Source organism: Balearica regulorum, chromosome 1, assembly GCF_011004875.1.
Source record: "Balearica regulorum gibbericeps isolate bBalReg1 chromosome 1, bBalReg1.pri, whole genome shotgun sequence".
NCBI lineage: Eukaryota > Metazoa > Chordata > Aves > Gruiformes > Gruidae > Balearica > Balearica regulorum.
In genome coordinates, this window is record NC_046184.1 from 186,792,086 (window position 1) to 186,800,644 (window position 8,559).

At 44.3% G+C, this 8,559-nt stretch overlaps 1 protein-coding gene across 1 annotated transcript; it reads left to right on the plus strand.

Annotated features, from left to right (window-relative positions):
• Positions 1-245: 245 nt before the first annotated feature.
• Positions 246-1,220, plus strand: CBY2 (chibby family member 2). Its single transcript, XM_010304136.2, has one exon. The coding sequence runs from the start codon at positions 246-248 to the stop codon at positions 1,218-1,220; it is 975 nt and encodes a 324-aa protein (XP_010302438.2).
• Positions 1,221-8,559: the final 7,339 nt, after the last annotated feature.

Sequence of the window (8,559 nt, forward strand, 5' to 3'; positions counted from 1 at the left end):
CTTCCAAAGTCAAAGGAGCAACATGGTCAGCTGTGGGAACCGACTTATTTGCTTGTTCCTGTCATCCCATGAACCTTGAATTTTGGCAGTAACTCTGCATTTGTGTTCCCTGTTCTTTCAGTCTTCTTTCAAGCTTCTCCAGCCCTGCTGTGTCACCTAATTCTTGCCAGTGGACAGTGGCCTCTTGCAGAAGTCCCAGAAGAAGTCTTTTTGCACAGTCCTCCTCAATTTACTAAAGAAAGACCATGTCTGCTTTTGATCTGACAAACCAGAGCATGCAGCGTACAGAACCTGAGATAGAGTATATCGCCCCACGGATGAAACTGAGGGATGAGATGTTTGTCTTTATTGACGGTAAATGGGTGAACGAGATCTACTGCCAGCCACCCTTTGCTGCCCACCGGAAACTCTTTAGCAAGAAGGCACAGAATGAGTGGAGCATTTGGGAGGAGAACAGAGCACTCTGGGAGGATAACAAAGTCCTCCGGGTTGAGAACAGGATGCTCTGGGAAGAAAACAAAGCTCTGCAATGTCTCCAGTCACAGAACAAAGCTGTCCAGGTTATTTACACTGATCCCATTCAGCAAAGTCTCCAGAAAGAAAACAAGCTGTTCCCACTCTTCCAAGAGAGGAACATGGGCTTTCAAATCAGCCCAGGCAACAAAGCTCTCCAGGTGGTCCAGGAAAAGAATAGAGTCATAGAAGATTTCCAGCAGGAGAATAAAACAGTCCCCATCATCTGCAAAGACCGAAAAGCAATCACAGTCCATGAAGAGAGCAAAGATGCCAGCTCAGATCTTCAGGAGGACACTGATGCCATCACAGCTGTGGAAGAAGGTAACCCTGGCCCAGCCCCCCAGCAGGAAAATGAAGCTGAGAAGAAGAGCACCACTCCAACCCAGAATAAGATCAAGTCTTCCCCAAGCACACATGAAATCATCCGGGCTCTCCAGGACTTATACGAACTACTCCACATCTTCCTGAAAGTGAACCATGTCCTTGGGGAGAAACAGGGCTGTCACATTCTCTATGATGTGAACAGGTCCTTCCAAGAAGATTATCATAAATTGAAGCTGCAGCTGAATGCTGTGAAAAACACTGTGTCAGACATTACAGCTCAAATGGAAATGTTGCAAAAGGAGCTCATTGCCATCACTTCCCCAATGTATGAAGAAGCAGGACATAATCTGGCAACTGAGCATCAGCTTGGAGAGATGTGAAGCTTGATGAGAAGTCCTGATAGTTCAAATTCCTGGAAAGCTTCTCTCCTTGTTTCAGGGAACCTAATAAAATCCCAGCAGAGCCTGAAGACATCTGTGGAACATTGTATTATTCTGAAACTTTCTTACATTACTTAGATGTATTTCACCTTATGATTATACAGCGTTGGTGACCGTCATGAATTTGCTGTCAGAAAAACATGTTTTGCACCTTTTATTTTCAAAATTTCTGATAATAAGGCATAGATCTTCAAAAGATAATTCATGCTTTTCACACTTAATTTGAGGTGATGACCTCCTTGTGACAGGCGATACTTTTCAGAGGGATGGGAACTTCCTGAAAGTGAGGATCCCAACAGTGAGCTGAATTTGGATCCCCAGTGGTCTCTTTCTTTCTTATGGCTGGCCAAGTTCAATGGCTGAACTGTGTCTTCTGTCATGCACCAGCCTTGCCTCTCTCATATAGGGTAAGCAGTGGAAAATGAAGCCTCTCAGATGAGACAGGCCCATGAAACACCATGGGACACAGGAAAACACACTATATGTGCCATATATATACATTCTTGCTGTTTCCTTTTCCCAGTTCCACATTCCCACTTAAATTGTTGTCTCCCTTGTTTAAAGCTCTTCCTCAGGAGACAATCCGTCTCTTGCCTCAGAGTATAACAGAACCATAAAGCAAACATTGCCCACCAAAACAGCACGTCCCCTTCCTCCTTGGTTATTTGTAAATTACCTTCATCGTTTTGTACCTTAATTAGGCTTAATTCTTCTCAAATTGCCTTGTTTTGGTACGCTTGAATAATCCTACTGATTTCAAGTGAGATTATTATTTGGTAAATGACACTTTTAGGATGCAGTGTGTAAAGGAAAGACTGCTTAGTGCCTTATTGATAGCTCACTGCTAAAAGAAAATTCCTGTAGACTTTGGTGGTTTTTTTGGACCAGCTCTTCTTTGTGAATTAAGAGTGTCTTTGTCTGCAAAGAATCACGTACGGTTATGGAGCTAACAGCTCTCTAGCCTGGAGGAGCATTGATATTTCTAGTGGTGTCACAGGGCAAGGGAATGCCCTGCCCCTGTGCAGCAGAAGCCCCTGGACAGCTTTGTGAGTCTGAGCTGTCTTTCTGAAATCTTCCACTGGACTTGGAGACTTGAAAGCAGGACCACACGTACCGCAATAACTTACTGTCACATGCCGAGGAGTGGGCTGGGGTAAGCATGCTGCGAGGCTATGCCCCGATACCCTCACCAGCCCTGCTCCATCACCCAGTGGGTCCCCGTCGGCCCACTGCAGGCTGGTGGGGAGGGGTTGACCTCCTCTGCACCTTGGTCCTGCTGCTGCTTCTCTTAGGATTTTTACACCTTGTCTTTGCCTAACTTTTTTATTTGAATGTCTGATGATTTCCCTCCTTTGTTTTAAACTGTTGATAACTGATATCAACTCAGCAGTCCCCTCGCCATGTGCTTTCTTCCACTTTGCTTTTGCATCTTGCATAGCTTAGCGGCCACCATACTGTCTTACATACAGAGGAGCTGATGAGACACCTGCAGTTCACCATTCAACTGCTTTCAGTAGAAATGTCCCATTAACTCATGGCTCAAAAATTTGGGCCCTACCTCAGGGATACGGCCCCAGAGAAAATGCAGGGAGGTCAGGAGTATGTCCTCACCTGTGATGGAAGGGGAGAGAAAGAAAGAAAGAGTCACACTCATGTGGGTGCTCAGGCTGTGGGGGACACTACTTCTGGGGAGAACTGCCTGTTTCTGCACCGCTGCTGAACTGTTGCATGTAATCATAGCCTGAGAGGGGCAGACAAGAAGACAACCATGAAAAAAAGTGAGTTACAGCTCATAGTCCAAGGACATACTCACAGCCCTCTGCTACAAAGTGCTGATGAATAAAGGAGGATCCTTCTTCCCAGAGGTCACGGTGGGGCCACAGGAGTGAACGGAGCAGGCAGCAGGGCCCCATCTCCTGCACAAAGCAGCGAGGTCCCTCTTAATTTCTTGAATGGTCAGATAAGGCAGGTTTTTAGCAAGCAAGTAGGTTGCCAAAAGCAGCATTTTGGTGGCTGTTCCACGGCTTACGCTGGTACTTGGATGTATATCTTCTCACATTATGAATGGACGTGCCAGTCTCAAGTGACCTGCTGACACAAGAGATGGAGAGCCTGTTGATATGTTCACATTTAAAAAACGTATCTGGTCTCAATTGTGTGGCCAGAGTGCCTGGAAATGCATTTTTCTCTCTGTCTCAGACATCCCTGATGCAGTGCAATTTGTCGCAATCTTTCAGGCAGAATACAGGAGTCTTTAGGTAATCTAACAAGACAGGCGCAAGGAGACTTCTGCAGACAATTGTAGGAGCGTTATTGTAAAGAAAAGGGAAGGTTATGGTGAGGTTTACCTCTTGCAACAGGACCCAAGAAACATCTTGTCACTCTAGTTTATAGGTCTCTAGATGATGTGACACCAAATTACCTAAAGGATGAATTATCTTTCACCTTGTATTTCATTCAGACACCACCAGGCCAAATACCAGTGATGACTGTTTACTTCAGAGGTTTAAAGTAAGAGGCATTTTCTTCTGCTGTTAGGGCTTCAAGATGCCGAGGCAAATCTCCTCTCATGTTTGAAGGTAAAGGGCTGGCTCTCAGTGGTACAGGAGGAGGGAGGGCTGCATATGTAAGGACCAGGTGAGAAGAAGAGGGCCTGGAGCAACGGCCATTAATAGAAGGATGCGCAGGCAGCAAGTTGCTCCTGCTCAATGACAGGATTATGACTATATATAGATAAATACCTCAGCCCCATGCAGGGGAACATGTTCATGCTTCTGTGCCTTCAGACACACTCCTTTTCTCCTAACTGTAACCCTCACTGATGTAGTATTTGTTAAGAAGCAGGAGAAGGTCTATGGACACCCTAATGCCGAGCTCTGGAGGGGAGCAGCGGTAGTAATGAGCTTTGGTTGTGTGTTTGTATCTTAACAAAGTGATTTGTGTCCTGTTAGAAGAAATAAACTGCTCCTTTGCCAGTGGTCAGGGCACTGACTCCTGCCATGTCCCTGTACACAGGCAGGAAAGACACACGAATGTGCAGCTTTCCACCAGGCACTTGGGAGGAGTAATTTCTTCTAGTGGAGGGTGTCCCTGCCTGTAGCAGGGGGGTTGGAACTAGATGATCTTTGAGGTCCCTTCCAACCCAAACCATTCTATGATTCTATGATCTCACCTAACATCAGGTGTCCAGGAAAGGACATCCAGATCTCGGCTAGTCACTCCGGGCTTGCTTTATAGCCTGTAGGAAGAAATGGGCACCTTCAGTCTGTGACTTATCTGACCTCTCTTAGACAAATGTTTTAGGATGGGCTGTCACCAGCTGGAGTCACCTACTTCTCTCTGTTGCGTCTATAATTACTTTGGGGGCAATTAGCTCCAACTTAGATGTTCAGTTTGGAGCTCTCCGAGTTAGAGGGGACATATCCTGCTCTCTGAGCAAGGAGCTTGGCAGTCCCAAATGGTGGAGGTGCTTCACCAGGTAGTGAAGTGGCACAAGTTCAGGAGCACGTGCTGCCAGTTCTAGTCCCTTTGCTTTGCTTTGCTTTGTGTGAGATTCTTTCATTAAGCAGCTGACTCAGATCTCTCCATTGTGTGGGGAAATTAGTCTGGGCAGAGCTTCAGTGCAGGAATACATGTAGGATCCTCAGGGGAACATGCTACTTCTCCCAAATGCTAACAATGTTCCTGGGGGAATTAGGCTTTGTGAGCCCTTCATGCTTTGATTGCTGCTTTGGATCTTCAATCTTCCTAGTTATAAAAAGTCTATACCTAATGTATGTTTTTTGGCAACTCTTAAAGAGAAGTTGAACTGAGTCATGCCTTAAAGGTTTCTCAGGTCTGTTATTTGCTGAGACAGCAATGCCCATAATGACTGCCCAGCACTTAATCTTCTGTGATAAACAAACTCTCAAAATCCCAGAATCTCCAGTCTGCGCCTATTTAATTACAAACCAGACAGAGTTGGTGACAATAGTGGAGGTTCACTCCTGGATGATGGGAGAAAGGCAGACAATCATGAGTATTGCTCGGTCTACATGAGTATTACTCGATCTGTTACTCAATGGTGAGGGCACAGATGGTGAGATTTGACCGAGATGCCTGCAGACCACCACAGTACTGCACGGGGACAGTCCGAAGCACTGCCCATTCTCTGCTTTGCTCCATGCCCCCAGTGAGTGGCCATTAACCACTTCAAGTGTGGGCCATCACAGTATCCTACAGGTCTCCATCCATAGTTGGTGCTGGTGAGGAGGGCTGGGCTCACAGCTTTTGCAGCCTATTTAAAGTACAAATGGAGGGAAAATGCAGCAGCAGGTATTTACAGGAATAACTTGTTAATTATCATAATATTTAGGCAGGTTTGGGAAAAAAACGGGGTAAGCTTAATTTTTTTTCCTAGCCTGTTCACTGATTTACAAGTCCCTGGAAACTGATAGTTATTCTAGTTTGAAATGGATGGATGTCATTCTTATGGTGCATAATTTACCTTTTGCAGAGAGACAAACTTTCTGTCTCTCTCTTTCTTATTGTTGCTGATTAGCTCCTTATTTTTGCACTACTCATTTGTCAGTACTATTTTTGGAAAGCTGGGTTTTTGGCAAGGTCATCATCAGCCTCTTGCTTCCCTCTAAATTGGATTATTGCCTGTAGCTGGGCTCTGTGCAAATGCTGACTTTCCTGTTCTCATTTCTTATTAGGCTGTCTAATACAGCTGGGTTTGTACTGTCTTCATATAACACGCACCCTGGCCTTTTGTGCTTGTCTTAGCAGCCCTGCCACATCCTGCCCTCCATAAATTGCAATTTAGGAATTTTTTCAAAGTGTTTTGAGCTTCCTTGAACCCTGGCTTTGTCCTGTTAACTGCTGAAGACAATTTTCCCAGAGTTTTGATTGTGATTTCATGAAGTCAGGGATGTGCTTCAGAAGCTGCGGCACTGGCCAAAATCCATGCTTTCCACGGTAGTGCAGGCTGTTTGTTGGGGTTGTCAGCAGCCCAGCTTGGTCTTCCCAGCATCGGTCCCAGTTCAGCACAGAATTAGCCATAAGTGTACTTTTAAATGCAGGATATGGTGGAAGTTGTTCACTCAGCCTTTGTGCTGAAACAGGACTAGTCATCTTTTTTTGACATTCAAATCGTGAGTAGTGCAGACTACTCACGATAGTCATGCAGTGAGGTGCAAAGAAGGGGAGGAGCAACTTTTCAGATAAGGTGCATGAAGAAATTGTTTCCTACAGAGGTGGTTGTAAATACCACATTTTCCAAAGTGGTATTTATCCCACCTAAGTGGAGGCACTTAAATGAAAATAGTAATTGAGACCCACGGCCACCTGAGGTGGCTTCTGCAACTGATGGAGAAAGGCAGGCTTGTTGGAAAGGCCCCCTCCAGGGATGCAGGTCTTTCCCCACTGGCTGCAGAGAGTCTGGAGTGGCCAAGGTTAGGTGGGAAGAGCCCAGACCTGAGCGATGGTCACATCCCTTAATGCATTTGCCCAGGCAGCACCCTGAAGGATACCGAAGGAAAGGGAGGTAAGGTGAGGGAGCGGTAAGTGACTTGGCAGAGGTCACTTGTCTCGCTCTCCTTGTAGGCCAAAAACAAAAGCTTGGTTCCTGAACCTGAGATCAGCTCCCCAGCTAGATCCTGTCGGCTCACAGCTGTTCACCCAGCCTGGAGTTGGGGATTTAGCCACTGAGCAGGTTTTCAGCATTTGCGGGTTCGGTCCTGTGCTCCTTGAAGCCTGTGGCAAAACTCTGGCTGAGGAGAGCATCAGCAGGATGGAGGATTGTAGTTAGACTGCACAAATAGCATAACCAAATCTCACCAAAATCATTGTAAATATATCCATTTTAGCTCTTCAGCCTTTCTGTGCCTCTGGCTTAACAGGTTTTCTTGTTATTTTGGGTGCAAAAGGTAAAATTGCAGAACTTTCAATTTTTCAGAAAAATATAATTGAGAGAAATGTTTTCTAAATGAAAATTGAACATGTTACTGATTGTGGGCTATGCCAAATCTCTAACATACATCTTTGATCTTATGGCAGTGTCTGGAGAAATTATGGGATTCTAATATGGAATAATAGATTCTCATCAAGACTTCTAGCTTTAGGAAATTGTTTAATCTCCATTCTCAGTGGCTGTTTCTTTGATGCAGCTGTGACTGAAGGGTCCCAAGTGCTGGGAAAACCAGCTCACCAGCTCAGAACAAAGCTGATTATGTAAATTGTGCATTAAGATTCAGCTTTGATTTAATTTTATTCTGTAAATAAATATCCCATTAACATCCATCTGTTAAAAGTCAGGTAAAACATTCTCAAAACCTCCTTTGCTATGGCAGATGTGACTGTATCATAAATAGTGACGGGGTGGTGGCATGAGGATATCAAAGTATAAAGTGTGAAGCACATTTTAAGCAGCAAGGAAGGTGATAACATTTATTATAACAAAAGGGACCTTGTCTAACTGTTTGAGACAGACAGTGTTTCATTTGCAGTTGTACTGTCTGAATCATGCAAAATGCTTTCTCTGATCACTCTCTCTGAGATCATTAATAATTATTGCTCATTAGTTCACTTAAAATGCAAAAACATTTCAGCTGATGAAGGTCATTACTAAACGATGTCCAAGCCTTTTGCTTAATGTCTTTTTATTTCAACAACTTGTGAGTAGTCATCTCCCCTTGTTCTAGCTGGTACTCCACCACCAACGATGTAAAAGATTATAGTGATCAGTAACAGAATGATGAACTCTGTCAGGTTTTCTCAATTAATCTTCAAAGAGTACGAAAAGGTTCAAGTGCTCTTCACCCATAGCTATTTTTAACTATTTTAAATAATCAGAGATTTCATGGGCACTGCAAAAGAGCACTCGACAAAGAAGCAGGTAGGGGATTGGAGCAGATTTCATTTACACTGGAAGTATAAAACTATGTGTCTCTCTCAGCTGAAGATCAGAAACAGATTCCTTATATATTCTTTACCATCCTGAAGGAGAAATTGTAACAGTGGTAATTTAATTACATAAAGAGAATGGAAAAGTTATTTTCTATGGGACACACAGTAGGGAATGGTTAGAGTTAATGCATTGCTGTACGCCTCTAAAATGGAACAAGCAAGGGAGAAATTACAATTCTTCAAGGTACTGTCAGACTTGAATGCAACCTTCCAATACTCTGCTGTTCCACCTAAGCTCCTTGTTTATAGGAAATCTGCACCATATGTGCAGACTCTTACTGCTTGGTGGAAGCTAGCCTTAGGCATAAAATTGCATGCCTGTAAATACCTA